At 36.1% G+C, this 19,825-nt stretch overlaps 1 protein-coding gene across 1 annotated transcript in view; it reads left to right on the top strand.

The window, feature by feature from the left end:
- The first annotated feature begins 476 nt into the window (after positions 1-476).
- LOC145259102 (protein FAM91A1-like) overlaps positions 477-19,825 on the top strand; it is a 131,165-nt gene continuing 111,816 nt past the window's right edge. The window contains exon 1 of the mRNA XM_080116760.1: positions 477-957. Coding sequence (XP_079972886.1) covers positions 886-957 — 72 coding nt within the window. The 5' untranslated portion in view covers positions 477-885. The remainder of the gene's footprint in view (positions 958-19,825) is intronic.

Raw genomic sequence — 19,825 nt, 5'->3', positions numbered from 1 at the left:
ATTGGCTAAAACCTCTGGTGACGTTGAGAGAAAAAAGGAAGGGAAAAGTAGAAGAGTAGGGAGAAAAAGAGAAATAAGGGAAGCATACCGTAGCAGCATCATAGTAGTAGTTCACTACAAATTTTCTTGCGTTTGGTATAAGTTATACGATATTTGTTACTCTTTCGCTTTTTTCCCGTTGTTAACTATAATACACTTTTGCTAAAGGATTTAAACAAAAATATATCATTGTGTCATTAAAAAATTATTTGGTACTTGTTAAGATACAGTTGACAGATTGATTTTTTTTTTTTTTTTTAATATGTTAATAGTACTATGTTAGTACTGTTGTTCTCGCTTAAACCCACATATTAAAAGAATCGATCTGTCGACTATTTTGCTAACGGAAACTGGCGATGAAATCCGATACGAGCGTGCGACTGAAGACCTGGGTCATCGTGTTCTTGTTAACACAATTATCACTCGTATGGTCTTCCATACGTTCAAAATTCGGATCGTTTGCACCGTAACTGTTTTGGAGGAGGAGGCAATGGCTGCAACTGTTTGTGGAATAGGCACGCGTAGTCGCCGTGCTGGTTGAACTTTTTTTTTTGTACATTAGATCACCTATCGGTAGCCACCCCCCGAAACTATCTGTTAGTATTGTTATCGCTGCGACTCTGGTTACCTAAAGGTCCAAACTGTTGTCTTCTTCGACTCTAAAAACGAACCCTATTTGCACGTGAATGCACGAGTCATTTTGAAAAGAGGAGTCCAAGCCTGGGCTCGCCTCCCCAGAGGAAGAAGAAGAAATGACCAGAGTCCAGAAGACGTCTTGGCCTCTTGCTGCTATACCGGAGCAGGAAGGGGAGCTCTTTTAACTAAGGAGCAAATCCTTCTGGGAGAATGAATGCCGACGTTGAAGACCATATTCGGCAAAATACACCTTGGTCTAAGTTGTCTGTTTTGGTCAAGCAGGTGAGTGTGTTTGTTTTCTTCCTCAATTGAGTCAACATTACGATCTCTGCTAATATCTCAGATCAGTCGAAACATAGGTATTTATATAATAGACATATATAATATGTCAACAAGTAATACTTTTTATATTCTTATCATCTTACATGTGACACAAGACGGTAATTGAAAGCTTCACTTTTGCGTGGCTTACTTTACGCAAATGAATGAGACATTCATTGGAATTCGAATTTTAGAAGTTATTAACTAAATTGTCTGTTCGCGGTAGCATGATAAAATTTTAACTATCATTATTATTATTACTATTATTATTTTCTTAAACTGGATAAAGTTAACTACAGAAAATCTTTCCCAATAATCCCAAAATAGTTCTTTATGCATCTGTTACTGCACTATTTTAGTATTTTCGAGTTAAATTCAATTTTTACGATTTGTTTATTAAATTGTTAGGTGAAAGTACAGAATACTTACAAAACACCCCAACCCCACCCTCCCCTCCCATGTTAAGAATGGGTGGTACTCATGCATGCAGAGAGTGATCCGTGCTGAAATAATAACGTTATTATTTAAAAAGCTATTCTTAACATGGGGAGGGTGTTTTGTATCTATTCTGTACTTTAACCTTACAATTGAATAATAAAAAGAAAAACATATCATAAAACTTTAATTAAACTTGGAAATATAATTTAAAAATAGCGCGGATCACTCTCTGCATTAGTACCGAATGGGTGTTTCTAAACATCGTTATTATTTCAGCGCGATAACAGATGTACAAGTACCCCCAAAATAATTAACAGGCTTGTGTGACTAAAGAAAAAAAATATACTGTGATGATTCTTTTTGTATTTAATAAATAGCAATGGTGTTTGTTTTTGTTTTTTTTTTGTTTACTTCTGTAAAACAATAGATTTCCAGTATCGTTATTTAATAAATACTGAAAATTGAATTCAAATTATGTTATTTCCTGAATTTTGGTGAATTTTTAATTGAAGGAAAGGGTCAAAATGTTTATACATTTTGGACATCGGCCATTCATTTTGCACGTACCTGTTATTATTTACTTATCTCCCACAAAAAGAATATAAAATTCTTGTAGTTTGGTGTCAAAATGGATAATGTAATTCAGTCATATTATTAACCCCTGATCGTGTTATATATTTTTTTATTTTATTTATTTATTTATTTCTGAAAACAAACCGAACACTTGTTTCTTTATTTAAAATTCTGATACGTTTAAGTGAATTGAAGTCTAAAATGAAAAGCATTAATGTTTTAATTTCATTTTCTTAAAAATAAACAAAAACAAATGCGAAACGCCTAAAATTCATTCCAATTTATTGAATTTATTTTTACAAATCATATTTAAAAAGGAAAGATGAAAATTGACTAAAAATTTAAGTAACCTTTAACTCAGATTATTTTTTGGGGTGTCACATTACTGTTATCAATAGATTTTCGAAATATGTTTAAATTGTTCTTTTATTTCGTTGTTAAGAAAGAAAATAGACTCATTTTCTTGCCTTTCGTTCATTTATTTATTTTATTTATTTTGCCTTTAGTTTGTTTAGATTTAACTTTTCAGTTTAAGATAAACAACCTTTCATTCAAACATTATTTTGTCAATAAAATGTGTTTAATCAATTTTATTTTTTTAATAAACACAAAATAGTGTAAAAAAACAAACAAACAAAAAAAAACATCAATTTCCTTCAACGCTAAAAAAAAAAATGATGGTACTTATGCAGAGAAGGTACCGTGCGTTATTATTTAGAAATCCAGTCTTAACAAGGGGAGGGTGGTTCGTAACTATTCTGTACTCTCACCTGACAATTTAATAAACAAAAGGATACCATCAAACTTGAATTCAACTTCGAAATACTATTTAAAAAAATAGCACGGTATCTTCTCTGCATAAGTACCAAAAAACTAAAAACTGAATAGTGTTATTAAGTCTCGTTTAAAGGTTGCAGAATGAAATTAGAACTCAACTAGATAAGAATTTGATGAATGTACATTTTTTCTTTAAAAAAAATTGACGACGACAATTTTGATGGATTCTATAAAATAACATTTCTTGACAACATTTGAAAAATGTTCGATTGTCATTTTAACCTCAAAACAACATTTTTTCCCCCCTTTAAAAGACAATTTACAGTAAATACTAATTACAATTTTAAAAAATACGCGTTTTTCCTTTTTTTGCTACGGATGCCTAAACGAATAACAACGAACCTCGCGACTTAAAAAAATAGCATTTTAAACTTTCCCTTACTTTGTTTTTGTTTAATTTTTACATTTTATGCGCTGAGACACTCGTTAATTGTTGTACGACAGTTGGTTATAATGCTTATAATATGGATTTCTTTATAATACGATACAGTATGTGCCTAATCTCATTATTATGTCACTGACCACCCGTAGCAAACAATGGGGTCAATCTGATCGCTTCTTTTAGTCGTAACTCAGTTTATGTTTTATGTTAAGACATTTAAAAATACCAAGTTTAATTTTGTGTGAAATTACAAGTTGCATGACGTTCGTGGAATTCTGTTGGGAACGTCTTGTTCTTTCGTGTTTTTGCAATTCTTAAAAGTGAATAGGCATTCATCAGGTCATACATTTTTTTTTGTGTGTGGAAATATTTTCGTATTTCGCTCGGTCAATCCACGCGATTTTTTTTTTCTGGTCACTTGTTTTCTATCGTTAGAAATCGTCACCTTTTTATTTTGATACTTTTGCATTCGTGAAAACAGATTTCGTTTTAATTTTAATATCGATTATTAACCTCGTTTGGCTTTGTGATTTTTACTAAATATCGATTGTACAAAAAAGCATTGTCCTGTAAAAAAAAAAAAAAAAAACGGGATTCGATTTCTTGCTTCAATTAAATGTTTGATTTTCTAATATTGATTCTTTCGCTTCTGAAATTTTGTAACTTTCAAAAAGCAAAAACATCTTTTACAGCAGAAATTAGATTTAAATTGAGTTAAATTATGACATAATCTCTCGCATCATTAAAAAAAATGTATAATCGTTCTGGCCTGTGGCGGTTTAAATGTCATATATATATATATATATATATATATATATATATATATATATATATATATATATATATGGACTAATCAGCAAAGAAAAAAGTTTTAAAGAGAAAATGGTTTGTATATATAAAATAAACCTTTATTAAGTCTACCTACCTACATTTTTATTCGGCGAACATTTCTTAGAAACAAAATCTTCTTCACTAATTGTGTTCATGTTGAATTAAGGATTTACAAAGTGAATTCGACGTTATTTTAATTCCACACAAACCTTACTATTATTAATCTACAACTATGTCTGGATTTTATTCTTGAAAAATAATTGTCTAATAATTCATTTCTCCTTTTTTCATCTAAACCACACATTGTCACTGTCTCTCTGTGCTACTAGTGGTCCTGTTTCGTTCCATTTAAATTATATCGATTACGAATTTGATCAATCATTATGAAATTGATTACGTTTATAGATTATTCGTTTATCTCTCGACTTACATCATTACGAACAAGTTTTTATTTTATCTGTTTTTTTTTTCTAATTTTTCAAAATCGAAAAGAAATCATTCGATGAGGGACCCACCCACTCATATATCGCTGCTGGTCTAGAAAATGATTGCTTTTAAACAAAAACAACTTCATACATTAATATTACGAATGACAAAGAGACATAAAAAAACAATAACAAAAATAACGAAACTCTATAAGGAATAATTAAATCATGTTTCTCTCTTTATTCGTATTAGTTTACTTATTAAATACTGCAGTGTTAGTACACTGTATCGCGTAATGTTATATATATGCACACACATACAATAATTTATCATAAGGATTTGTTGTTGATACCCCCCCGTACGCATAGGGTGTCACACAAGGTCAATTTAATGATAGGATAATTTAAAAAAAAATTGTCTTTTCATCTCCTCCACCTGCATTTTAGGAGGCATCAGAAGAAACTGGACCAAATAAGACTACATATACTACACTTTAATTAGAGTCTGTTAACCCGAAAGAGGTTTTAGGAGTACTTGTTGGTATTTATTTACTGTCGCATAAAGTTAGGCTATGAGGTCGGTTTAGTGTGGGAGATCCCAAAACTTTCAATCGCCAGGATAATTTTTTTTTTTTTTTTTAATCTCTCCTTTTTTCAACCTTCACTCTTCATTATGGAAGTAAAGGCGAAACCACATATGGATTCATAAAGTTGATCTTTGATCTGACCTGATAAATGGCTGTTATTCTTATCACATAATTGATGTTATTTTTACATTTTTAATTAGTAATTTTTTTCAGTCAGTCCAAAAGCTCGGGCCCCTCTTTCTTTTCATCCACACTTAAATCCCACTCCCACTTAGAGATTGACCTGCTTGTTCTCAGCAAACCGAAAACAGTGGGTGATCTATTATTTAGAAAGGGTTGGGAGAGCCTTACTAATAATTTTTGTTGTTTCTTGTTTATTCTCCATTCACTTGCCAATGAAATGTTATTACTGTAAATAATTCAAATAAAAAAAAAAACTTTTTTAAATTTGGGTTTATCTTAAGTAGAACAACCCCTGGAGTGAATGTGGTATTATGGTAACTGGGATATTTCTAGTTAAGAGTAGGATAGACAATTTTAAGTATTTGAGACCAAGGATGACCAATAACACCCGTTACCCTCACACTTTTGAATGGCCTTGTGCCTAATTTGTTCATTATGTATTTTTATATTTGTGTAAATAAATATTTCAAAATGTAGAGCATCATTGGAGAGTTGATTGGGCCAGAGCAGAACTATACTGTGAAGGATAGATTGATTCTGAATAGCTTGCATTTGATTCATATGATCATAGAGGGGATAGAAGATGACACGGAGACTGCACAGATCAATTTGAATCAGTTGAAAACTTTTGATCACCATTTCTTGTGATCTGTTTTAGATGTTGCTGGATTTAAAGCTGGACTTCCGCAAATGGATCTTTTTCTGTATCGTTTACCAATGGCTGTGGTGCAGGTAGAAAGGAAAACATTCAAACTTGTTCATTGTCTCCTGGTCAGTACACAGGGTTGTCTGCTTTTAACCCTATTCTAGGTCCTTGCTTCATAATCCTCTAATTAAAAACTTTGTAATCCTCTAATTGCAAAACTACTCCACAAGTTAACACAATTAAACAATCAAAGAAGTTATTTTCTGCTGGATACCAAACCATACCGATATCCAAGGAAATAAATTAGCTGATTCAGCAGAAAAAACTGCTATAAACATCCCAACTGATTCAAATTTCAAAATCCCTTACTCAAATCTTAAAAAAACATATCAATACGTACACAGTGGAAAAATGTCAAACCTACTGGAATAAATTTCCGAACAACAAATTATACAAAATAATGCTAAAAATTAAAAAGCAGGAACAAAGCACCAAACCAAACAAGAAGTCACACGAGCAAGAATAAAAATGAGGCATACTCATTTAACCCACTCATATCTTTTGAGAAAAGAAAATCAACCTATTTATATACCATGTCAAACTCCACTCACAATTAAACACATTCTATTTGAGTGTACTCACTTTATAACAACGAGGGATAATTTATATGAAGAAAAACACTAAGGATTTACTCGAAAAACAAACCTCATACCATACTTTCATACCTTAAATCAAAAACTTTAAAAAAGAACATCTTACTCATATGTCGGCTAGAGCAGGGAGTAAAGGCCTCTTAAGCTCATAGATAATCAGCATAAAATGACCCAAAGGGTTGACATGCTATAAAATCTAAGAAAACAAACTATGTTAGGGAAGAGGGTGGTGAATTCAACCTTGTACGATTTGGCTTTACCTGGAGGTATGTGAGCCATGCATTTCACATTCGACGATGATATCACTCATTAGGTGGTGTTTTGGAGATGTCTACCCAGTAACGGAGGTGCTCACATGTTATAAGACAATTCTGGTGAACATAATCAACTACAGCAAATTGATTGACCTGCAATTGGGGGTCTGGAGTGGTAATGCTTTACTGCTGGGTTCTTTTTGCTGGATTGATAGTCTCATTCAAATCCTTGACTGGTCTCATTCAAATCCTGAAAGACTGGATTTCCAGGTTGACATAAATTCGTCAGTGGTTGAAACTTAAAAGGTCATTACAAAAGTCAAAATGTCAGTTAAGCCTTGGTCTTTACTGTCTGTACTTCCTCTGTCTGCAAGCCTTGAAATAGCCCCCCCAACACCTCTTCTTGCATCACTGAGTTCACATACAGGTCTGTATTCAATGTCCATGCGAGGATGTCTTGGGGGATACTTAACTTTATATGTCATTGATATGTTGAAAGACTGGCTTTCCTGAATCAAACCTTGCCAGAGAAGTCTGTGTGGAACCCTGTAATCGAGAATACTTTTCCTGACCTCATCTTCTTTTCTGTTAAGGGCCATACTATTGTAGACTGAAGGGTTAATTATAGTTCTTCAGTGAGTTCCAACCCACATTCAAAAAGCTTCCTCACACTAGTGACCTTTCACAATCTTCTATAAAGGAGCTGCACAGGGGATTAGTGAAATGTCATTTGGGATCTGCTTGTTGAGCAGTTTGGGTTGCGGGACAGGTGCAATATATCTCAATAACCCTTGAATTCGCTCTGAACTGGCAATTCACCCAGGATGAACTATCATTCAGTGGTGTACAATTCAGTTCAAGCAGAGAAAAATGCCTGAGCAAGCCTTCTTCAAATGTCATAAACTCGAGCTTGAGGTGATCATTGATCCCAAACATCCTCCAACACTAACCATAATTTGTGTAATTGACGATATTGAACCACCATGAGAGAAGGAGAGATGAATGGTGTTTTTTGCAATCTTGGCTGTAAGCTTATCCAGTGATTTGCCTCCAGCTCCAATTTATACCCAATAAACCACTCCCTCCCAAATTTCCCTTTGCAGATAGAAGCCACACTCAATGATCTGAAAATTACCCCTTCTCATGTTCATGGTATAAAAAACCTAGACATCTGAGAGGCATGTAAGCTTGATCTCATCTCTGCTATACTATTTAAAAAATATTTTGCTGAGGTTAACTCAGTTCTCTCCAAATTCTCCAACAAATGCTTTATCTAATCTTGCTTCCTTGACTGCTGGAAAATTACTTCTTTTTTTAAGAATTCTGTTAAAAGTACTGATCCGCTCAATTATCGCCCCATTAGCCTCCTTCTTCTCTTCTGTCAAAATCTTTGAGTCCTTAATCAATCAAGCACTAATCAACCACCTCAAAGATATAAAACTTCTTTCCGATCAACAGTATGGATTTAAGCAAGCTCGTTCTACTGCAGATATCCTAACGGTAATCTCTGAATGTATATACCATTCACTGGATAAAGCAGAAGAGGCTAGAACAGTAACTTTAGATATATCAAAGACCTTTGGCAGGGTATGGCATGAAAATTTTCTTGTGAAAATCAAATATTATAGTATTATTGGAAGAATACTTAATCAAATTCTTCTTGGACAAGAGAAAAATTTAGGTTTAACAAAATGATAAAATACGAATGTGTCACAGAGGTCAATCCTTGGACCTTTGTTATTCCTGGTATTCATGAATGACCTTCCTGATAAAATTGTCTCCAGGATGGGTATATTTGCTGATGACGCCTTGCTCTAAACAGATATCAGTGGAAAATGAATGGATGTATATCTAAAACAATGACCAAAACCTTAGAAGAAGACCTTCAGCCTGTAGTGGGATGGGGCCGTAATTGGGTGGAAACATTTAGTGCTGCTAAGACTAAGCTTGCTTCTTTTCTTTAAAAGTGACAAGAAACCTTCTCAACCACTGATTGCCATGGCTAATAATACTTTATCTGAAAGCTCTTTGTTCAAATTCATTGGCTTGACATTCACAGGCAACATGAATTGGAACAAATACATTGAGAACATTACTAAGGTTGCTGTGAAGAAGGTGGGCTGTCGAAAGTGTATTAGAAAATTACACTTGAGAGTATCCTGTATCTCTACAAAGCCACCACTTGCCCATGCATGGAGTATTGTTGCCACATCTGGGTTGATGCGTCTGCTATTAGTCTCTTGCTATTAGACAAGGTCGCAAAAAGAGTCTCTAACGTAATGTCTTGTACTATCAACCAAACTCTAACCCCTGTCTCAACACCAAAATGTAGCATCCTTGTGCCTAATGGAATATGCTCTGACATAAATACCCCTGACTAATCTGACAAGCAGCAAAATTCTACCAATACATTGTAGAAATCCCAAAATGCCGTAAAGTCTTCTACTCCAATAGTTTCTTTCCTCAAACTGACAGACTGCTAGACTTTGGAATTCCCTCCTGGTTCTCTGCTTTCCTGATTTTACTCACATGCAGAAATTCAAGTGTAATGTGAACAGACACCTCGTTGCTCAACTCCCTACATAATGTTCCTGTAGATTTGGTCCCAAATAGTAGCCTAGTAGAATGGTGGTGTGGATGGCGGATCTGAGATCTCAAGAGTTGGATCTTTTCTAATCAGGATTAGATTGCTTTTTTCAGGCATCAGCTTAAGGTCAAACTCACCTCAGGTTTAAAAAGAAAAGGTGAATGCATGTTGCAAGCTTTTGTGTATGAAAAGCTGTCCAGTATGAGTATGTATTTCCTGCTTGAGCATCGTGCACACGGTTCCTGGTCCTGTCTGTTCCCAGTCTGGATAAGTTAGCCTTTTAGTTAGTCGAGTGAATGAATCCTATCTCTATTTTACTTTGACACTAGCCTCCTCAAATTAAACTTATCTTGGAAAGACACCATCAACTCAAAAATTCCTTCCCTACTTCATTTCTTTCCACTTAAGTCCCGTTCCCACTTCTAGATCAGCTTGCTTGTTTTCAAGTAAGAATAAACATGAAAATAGTGGGCAGCTTATTTATTACAAAGGGTTAACCATTTTTTTTTTTTTTTTTTTTTTTTTTTTTTTTTTTTTCAATGAATTCGTGTGTCTAACTGTGTATAACTTAAATTTTTAACTGTTAGGTAGGATGACCCCGAGAGAAAATGTGTCATCATAATGATTGCAATGATTCTACCTCATAGCAAATAAATTATTCAAAGTGTATTATATCTTCTGATACTTTATCTGTTCCGTCAACGTTCGGTGAAAGAAATCCTTCCAGATTATTATTGTAGAATCTGAGAAGAAGCATCTGGACCTGTATGCACTTAGGAGTAAACATTCAGAATAGCTGTACAACGATGCAAGAATGCTAGGGTTAAAAGTTTGGGAGAAACATGATCAACTGCAATGGCAGTGAGGCAGTACTGTGGACAATCTTATAACTATGACATGAAGATGTATCTTCTCCGTGTGTGTGACTTTGCTGTGTGGGTATTGTTTTGAATGGTGACCAGTTTTCAACAACTCTCACAGGACAGCACGTTTTTTTTTTTTTTTTTTTTACAAGGTGGTCACCACTTATCAAGGCCCGGAAGCCACTCAGGAATAAGGGTTATTGCATGTACAGTACAGTATGTTAGTGTGGAGATTTAATAAAGTGTCTACTTAAGGGGGCTGTTCATCAGAAATTTGTTTACGTTGGACTTGAAGACATCCAGGTTGTAGTCAGGTGGGAAGCAGGCAGACGGAACAGTTCCACAGGCGTGCAGTTCTAAGAAAGAAGCTTTGTTCATGGAATCTACGTTTTGATTTAGGCATAGATAAAGAGTGAGGAAAATTTTTGACAGTGGTTTCAGCTAGACTGGTGGTTTTCATAAAAGATTGGTGAGGGGGGGGACCAGAGATTGGAGCTCAGACAAGCACCTGCCATGGAAATAATGATAGAACAATGACAGGCTAGTAACGTCTCTTTTGTGATAGAGGTTGCAGGGAAGAGAAAAGGGCATCCCCTACTAAGCCACAAAGTCTATTTTGTACTCTGTCAAGGAAGGATAGGCTGTTTTTAGCAGCTCCTTCCCAGATATGGCAGCAGTATTCCATCCTTGGACGTACTTGGCTTTTATATAGATAGAGAATTGCATCAGTAGTGAGATATCTTCTGGAGCGGTAGAAGGATCCCACCATCTTTCCAGCGACCTTGGCAACAGACTTGATGTATGTGTTCCATTTCAGATCAGGAGTAAAGGACAAATCCAGAAGCTTGTCAAAACATTGGGCTTCTAGACGAGAGCCATCCATTTCAATTGATGCCAGATGGGGATCAGAGCATTGATGATGTAAAGATAGGAGTTTGGTTTTAGATGCATTAAAGGTAACCAGCCACGTCTTCCCCCACTAAACCACGCGCTCGAGATCAGAGGAGAGAGAATCAAAGAGAACTTTGTCATTTACAGCCTTTGATGTGTTGCCGTAGATGGTCGTGTCATCAGCATAGATGTCAACGAATGATTTAAGTATGTGTTTAGGGAGATCATTGATGTAGATCAGGAAGAGAGTTGGGCCCAGGATGGACCCCTGAGGAACTCCAGCATTAATACAGCAGGCCTCTGATTTTTGTCCATCGACCACTACTCTTATGAGCCTATCAGAGAGAAATGATTTAATGATTGAGAAAACATTTCCAGTTATACCATAGTTGGAAATCTTGTGAAGTAGACTCTTATGTCATACCTTGTCGAAGGCCTTTAATATGTCAAGAGCAATTGCCCTAGAAAGGAAGCCTTATTGGTCTGTACTGAGAGGGAGATGACTTAGTAATGCTCCTCTGAAATGTATGATAACAGACACACAATCGCATCACTACAGCAATCAGGTTCAAAGAACTGGATGCATGGGTGGAAATAAGCTTACTGGCTGTGGGTATGACTTTTTTAATTTAAAAAATTTTTTTTTTTTTATTACATTTTCACCCCAAACAAGGCACATTGCCACTTTGATGTAGGGGGCTACTATTAGGGACACAGGCTACAGGGGTACTAGGTGGGGAGTTGGGCAGCAAGATGTCGGTTCACGTTACACTTGAACTTCTGCATGTCTGTACAGTTAGGGAAACAGGAACATGGCAGGGAGTTCCAAAGTCCAGCGGTTCTGGGGAAGAAACTACTGGAGTAGAAGGCTCTCTTACATCTAAGGATCTCTACTGTGAAGGGGTGAGATTGTACTGCTTGTTGGGGGTATTTATATAGAGGGGGTACAAGTGATTGCACCATTAAAGTACTTGTAGAACAGGCAGAGGGATGCTACATTGCATCGATGGGACAGAGGCTGAAGCTTGGATGATAGTTCAGGACCTATTAGGTTGGCGACTCTCTTTTGAACCTTGTCTAGGAGTGAGAGACTAGTAGCAGATGCATCGGCCCAAATATGACAACAATACTCCATACATGGGCGAATGGTGGCCTTATAGAGGTACAGGATACTTTTAGGGGTCAGTAGCTTTCTAGCGCTGTAGAGAGAACCTACCTTTTTTGTAGCGGTCCTGGCAATGCTCTCAGTGTAATTGTTCCAACTCATGTTTCCTGTGAACGTTAGGCCGAGGAGTTTAAAAGATGTGCTTTCAGATAAAGAGTCTTTCGCCATTGCTATTGGTGGTAGAGAAGGTTTCTTGTAGTTATTGAAGGAATAATGCCAATGGAACCATCACGAAGAATGCATGCTAATTGAACTCAACAAAGAATACCAACATATAAATGTAGCATGTAATTCTAAAAGGATTGAACCTCACGCTTAAATGGAAGGCCAATGTGTTACACATTAAAACAGACTCTCTGTGAGTGTACCACTTGGTAACTATGTTCTCACAGGAAAATCTCAATTGAGCACCAAGGCGCAATGAGATGCTCATAAAGCAAAGACTGGGCATGATAATTTCACTTGCATGTATCACTAGTAAGATCTGATCAAAACCAAGCACACTCTCTGGCAAGAGTTCCACAGTAGTGGTTTAATGATATGCATTTACCACAGGGAAGGTGAACCTAACACAGTTGAACAAAGTTTGATGTAGTAGGCATCCTGAAGTCAGGCGTAGACTTTTTTCTTTGCATATAATCAACTCCTTCGTGTCTAAAGTGGCAGTAAAAGCAGTTGTAAGGAATGTTGGATAATAGCACCATCTCCAGTGCAACAGAAATGGGGTTAGGGTTAGTGTGTATGAAGTATCGAACCAGCAATATTGCCAAGCTAATCAAAAATCTTGATTCCAGTAAAGCAGCCGGCCTTGACGGTATTCCAATTATAGTACTCAAAAAACTTCAACCAGAACTAGCGCCCATACTTACAAAACTGTTTAAACGTTGTCTTAAGGAGAATTACTTCCCATCACCCTGGAATATCTCGTCAGTATGCCCTGTATTTAAGAATTCTGGTGATCGCTCATCCCCCTCTCAGTACAGGCCAATAAGTCTCCTGTGCGTCATGAGTAAGTTGCTGGACTCTGTGTTAAATAGAGAAGTAATCCACCATCTCAGCAAAAATAACCTTCTTAGTGACACACAATATGATTTCCATTCTGCTAGATCTACAGCAGATGTGCTTACAGTTATCTCATAGGATTAGCGGAGGCAAACTTTCTAGGGCAATTGCTCTTGACATATCTAAGGTCTTTGATAGGGTATGGCATGAAGGTTTACTTCACAAGATCTCTAGCTATGGTATAGCTGGAAATGTCTTCTCGATTATTAAATCATTTCTTTCTGATAGGTTCATAAGAGCAGTAGTTGATGGGCAAAAATCAGAAGCTCACAGTATTAATGCTGTAGTCCCTCAGGGGTCCATCCTGTGCCCAACTCTTTTCCTGATCTACATTAATTATCTTCCAAATCACATCCTTACATCATTTGTAGACATTTATGCTGATGACGCTACCATCTATGGTAGCATATCTAAGTCAGTAAACAACCAAGTTCTCTCCGATTCTCTCTCCTCTGAACTTGAGCACATAGTACAATGGGGAAAGGAGTGGCTGGTTACATTTAATGCATCTAAAACCAAGCTTCTCTCTTTACATCATTAACGCTCTGATTCCCATCTGGCATCAGTTGAAATGAATGGCTCTCGTCTTGAGGAGACCTCAAGTTTTGACAAGCTTCTGGACTTGACCTTTACTCCTGATCTTAAATGGAACAAGTACATTAAATCTGTTGCCAAGGTCACTGGAAAAATGGTGGGATCCTTCTATCGATCCAGTAGATATTTCACTGCTGATGCAATTCTCTATGTATATAAGAGCCAGGTACGTCCAAGAATGGAATACTGTTGCTACATCTGGGTAGGAGCTGCTAGATAGAGTTCAAAATAGACTTTGTAGCCTCGTAGGAGATGTCCTTTTCTCTTCCCTGCAACTTCTATCTCACAGAAGAGATGTTGCGAGTTTGTCTCTGATGTATCGTTATTTTCATGGAAAGTGTTTGACTGAGCTTCAGTTTATGGTCCCCCCTCACCAAACTTTCACAAGAAACACTCGTCTAGCTGAAAATGCTATCAATAATTCCCCCCACTCGCTATCTGTGCCTAAACCTAAGTGTAGATTTCATGAACAAGGCTTCTTTCTTAGAACTGCACGCCTGTGGAATTGTCTTCCGTTTTCCTGCTTTCCAGCTGACTACAATATGGTTGTCTTCAAGTCTAACGTAAACAAGTTCTTGATGAGTCATTCCACTTGTTAACAAATTTACTGAATTTCCATTACTAACGATTACTATATTTTCCAATTTCTACTGTACACTCTTTAACTCTTATCCTTGAGTGGCCTCTTGGCCTTGATAAGTGGTAATGCCTTTGTAAAAGAAACAAAAAAAAAAATCACCAAAATGATAAGTCACAATCAGTGGTTGTCAATGGCATGTCTTGGCATGTAGGAGACGTTCCGCACCAGTAGTTGACAACAGCAATGACATATCATCAGAGAGTACTTATCATATTGTATGAATCCAAGGATTCTATTGTTAGTATTTGTTTACTTGATATTTTTCCAGTCAGAATTATTTCTTGAAAGAAATCAGGGATTACGGGAGGGACCACATGAAGGTTGCTAACATCCTAAGTGAAAGTGATTTTTGTGAAACGAACTGGATTTGAACTTAGGGAACCCAGGTCCTCAGTCGGTGTTGTTAACCACAATACCACTGTCACCTCCCAATCAGAGAACGCTGAATCAAGAAAACTAGATTTCGATTGAAGTAATAGTGGTCCACATTTGAGTGAGGAATCAGCTGGACCTACTTTGGTGGAGCTGCCTTATTCCACTACACATTCAATATTTGGTGCATCTGACACTTTGTTCAGAAAGGAAGTAATAATTGTCCCAATGCAGATGAATACAAGGATAAAACGAGTATCTCGCTGACTATCATTTGTGTGATCATATGATCAGGGCAGCAGTGTGACAATAAAACGGAACGCTTACCAGCTGAAAAGGGAATAAGATGCTTTGCATGCCCATCTGCCAAAATAAAAAGACTTTTCTTTATGGTTGTAAACTTTTATAGTTGGGGCAAATCTGCATATGAGAAAGAACTGCGTATCAAATTATTAACAAGTTTACATTTTTTTAAATATTTAAGGAATGAGTGAATAAAAATCCATGAAACTTTGAGAAAGTGCTTACAATACTATTCAGATACTCCAGTCAGAAAATAAAAGTATTTAAAGCAGTATTAGCGAAACTATGGCAGAAGATAGGAATATCTGTTGCTTTCAGTGTGTCAAGTTATTAACGAGGTTGAGAAAAAAACACTATACGCATAACTTGTTTATTGAAATAATTTTTAAACATTAAATGAACTAGGAAAAATGCTTAGAACATAATAACTACAAAGCAATTTCTATGTTGACATAATTAGTAGGGGATGTGCGATCCTTTTATCTGAATGACTTGTAAAAGACTTTGGTCCACAGAATTAATCAAATTTGTGATTTCATCAACAGTTATTCCTCGCGATACCTGTTGGAGAGCATCCCACAACTCATCTTTGCTCTTAAATTAGCATCCACTTGCATAGCGGCGTCACTTCATGATACTCCAAAGGTTCTCAATTGGGTTCAAATCTGGTGAATTTGCAGGCAACTCCATCTTCGGTAACCCAGAGAACCTCAGTTGTTGCAAATACTCTTTGCTTTTGTTTGCTGCATGTGAGGGAGCATTAACCTGCATAAAAATAATGGTTTTTCTGAACGTCAACCTTTGCTTCTTCAGCCATGGTTCAAAGTGCTCCTTCAGAAAAGCTATGTAAGTATCTGACATCATTTTTACGCCTTCTGGGACTCTCCATAGGCCGACTAAAATACCTCCGATTATCTCGGCCGAAACCATTATCCAACCACCACTTGTTGGCGCCTTAAATGCTGATGACGATGTCGTCCATCTAGGACTCATCCCTTGCTCGAGCCATCTGGGCCATCAAGAGTGACACACACTTCATCCGTGAACAAAACTTTGAAAAAATCCGTTTTCATGTTGTCCTCTGCTCATTTCAATCAGTTTTGTATGTGATGTTGCTTTAATGGAAGCTTTGTTACAGGCTTAACAGACTTTGCCACTTCTTTCAGAAGGCGACATTGAGTACTTTTTGAGACATTCTTCAATCTGGCTTGGTCAAAGACTTCTCGACTTGTCTGCCTAGGGTTCTTAACAACTTCACGTTTAATTTGGAGTAGAGAACGGCGTGAAACAACTCTAGATTTACCTTTATCAGCTCTCTTACGGACCTTTGTAGGGTCCTTGACAAAGTTCTTCAGTTTGATGGTACCTTCCTATCATTTTCAATATTTCGAGGGCAGTTTTACCTTTTGCTAGCTGTTCTGTAATAGTACTCTTTTCAGAATTACTCACACCACCTTAACAACCCATTTTATTGACGAAACAAACTGCTTTGTTAATAATTTGACATACCTCAAATACCGTGGATTCAGCAATAACGATGGCAAGTTGTTTACATTGCGCGGAACTGTACGAAAATTTCACAGTACACGCAGCTCAGCATTGCCAATGTTTCCGAAGCTTTTGCTATGAAACTACCGGTAAGTTTCTGAAAGTGGTAAAAAAAATGTTATCTTGTTTAATATTGGATACGCAGTGTAATTAGCGTATGTGGAGACCAACTGACGTGAATGAAAGGATGGATGGAAAGCAGTGAGAGCAAGTGGTGGTGCTGTCAGTTTGTTGGAAAATTGGATTGCTTTTATAACTGAACAATGTATCGCCAGGGTTGTTAATTCTACAACCTACCCTCTGTCGTCAGTTCTTTATTATCCATCTGATTATCCATGCTTCTCATTAGTTAAACCTGTTGGGAGATGTGATTTAATCATTAATACCAGATTTTATATTGATACCAACAGTGTTCATCATCAAGCAAACTGATACAATATAGAAACAATATGGAATGTGTAATAAGAGCATTTTAAACATGTGAAGAACATCTTGCTTTTCACTTTTTAAAGATTTTCATCTCATTTTGTTTAATCTAAAGATGAGGCATCCTACTGTATGCCAGACATTCACGCGCTATCTTATATATTCCAGCCGATAGATCTTTTTAAGGTTCTAAATGTCTCTTTAAGTGCAATTGTTTAACTTTCTCTCTTGCACTTGATTCACCGAGTATATTTACCAGGTAGTTTTTGAAATTCTTTTTTTTTTTTTTTATGAGTCTGGTTGCTCCTATAATTACTGGAATGATGGAGATCTTCCTAAGATTCCAATTTCTTTTCATATTGTATATAAAACCTTGGTACTTCATTATCGTTTCCCTCTCAGCTCTGTTTAACTCAGCATCATTGGAGATACTAACTTCTACTAAAGCTGATTGGGCCCTGTCGGTGGGGCATTAGAATACACCGACTGCCCCCCTGCAGAGGGTAAAAGTCCCTCAATGGGGGTCCTGGATATGACCTTAAACTATATCCAGTGGTGAGGCCCCAGCTTGCGGGCTTTGGGGAGTGTGGAGCCACCCTTTAATTACCATTGCTCCCAGGTCCACTCTGACCACTCGGAGTGGTAGTACCTGTTAGGGTTCCAACCATGGGTTAAATAGAAACCAACTTGAAAACAACAAATATATTCTATTAAAAATTTTTTCTTCAAAATCTTTGGATTCGGCATTAAATAACCCGAAAAGGGTTGATATGCCGTAAAACAACCAACCAACCAACTAAAGCTGATTATTTTTCTTTCTGGTCCCATATCACTCAGGTTTAATAGCTCTGTTTTCTAAGTATGTAGCTGTAGGGATTGCATAGTCATCGTGGACGGTGTATAACTTATTTCTCTTTGTTTTTTTCTGGTATATGTTCCTAGGATTTGCTGCTGCATTCGATGTTCCACTTTTTACAGATTGTCCAGTGGAGATATTTACACACTCCATTGTGTTGCGTCATATAGTAGCAGAACCTTACAGCTGGATATCAGGTGGCTCCAGAAATGTCATCAAATATGTTTTATTAAATATCTATTTACTTGTATGCATTTTAAACACTTATTGCAGCAAGAAATATGTTATAGAACGTTCCTGTAATCTTTGGTTTTAACTTCAACTACAACTGAAGTAGACATTGTTGAACACACTAAAATAACCAATTTTGAACTATTCTTTTTTTATTTTTATTTGCCCTCTTAAAATAAATTGTCTATATGAACACGTTGTAGTTTGACTCATTGTATATTAAAACCAAACAGACAACTTTAAAAAGTCTTCCATAGCCATTTTTGTTACCTGTTAATGGCTTTTACTCGTGAGTAATGATTTTTGACATTGTTTCTTTGTAATTTAATCCTCATAAAAGTTTCTGTCAAGTCTGATGTTATTCTTATAAACTGACTTTTTTTTCTCTTAACTAAAATATTATTTTAACAAAATGTACTTGATGGTACTTGATGCGATGATGTATGGTTTTTATTTTAAATATTTTTTTGGATGGGTGCTTTTTTAATAGTCGTTGTCTAGTTAGATCATTGTTATTTACAATGAATATTAGCTACTAGCAGTTCAGCCTGACTTTGCTCGGGCCTTACGTACTATTTGTAATTTTATGTGCATATATATATATATATATATATTAAAAAGTTTGGCTCATGTCCAGGTAACCTACATCTAAAATTTCAAGTGTTTAGACCCAAAATTGACGGAGAAGTTTGGTAGAGTCTGCAAAGGTCAACTCTTTCAACTTTGACCTCTTAGCAGCCAAATTTTTGCCCAAAAACTGATTAAAAAGCTTGCTGCATGTCTAAAAACCCTCAATGTAAAATTTACAATGTTCAAACCCAAAATTGGTTGAATAGTTTGCTAGAGACTGCAAAAGTCAAATTTTAAAAAATATTTGAATCCTTAGCAGAAATTTTTCGCCAAAAACCGACTAAAAAGCTTGCCCTATATCTGAATACACTTTATGTCAAATTTCAAATGTTTAGACCAGGAATTATCTGAGTAATTTGGTAGAAACTGCAGAGGTAAAAAATCTTTTAACTTTGACCCCTTAACATATATTGCTTTGTGTTCAAATCAAATTAAAAAGTTTGATCCATGTCTAAGTAACCTAAATCTAAAATTTCAAATGTTTAGACCCAAAATTAGCAGAGGAGTTTGGTAGAGTTTTCAGAGGTTAAATCGTTGAACTTTGATCCTTTGACAGCCAAATTTCTGGTCGAAAACTGATTAAAAAGATTTTCCCAAATCTCAATACCCCTTATATCAAATCTTGAGTCTGTAGACTGAAAATTGACAGAGTAGTTTGGTAAGGAAAATGTACAGACACACATACAGACAATTTCACTTTTATAGATATATAAATAGATTGCATTCACAGGTATATGGAGTATATTTTTGGCTCGCTCTTAACAAAATCCTTTTCTTTGTCATGTTGTCACACACTTTAATTTTTCAACTTTCACCCCTATAGTTTTTCCAAGCATCAGTATTTTGATCTTT

The sequence above is a fragment of the Euprymna scolopes genome, chromosome 3 (genome assembly GCF_053919585.1).
Source record: "Euprymna scolopes isolate OS-2025 chromosome 3, ASM5391958v1, whole genome shotgun sequence".
NCBI classification, from domain to species: domain Eukaryota; kingdom Metazoa; phylum Mollusca; class Cephalopoda; order Sepiida; family Sepiolidae; genus Euprymna; species Euprymna scolopes.
Note: the sequence above shows the minus strand (reverse complement) of the source record. Positions and strands in the feature narration are given on the sequence as shown.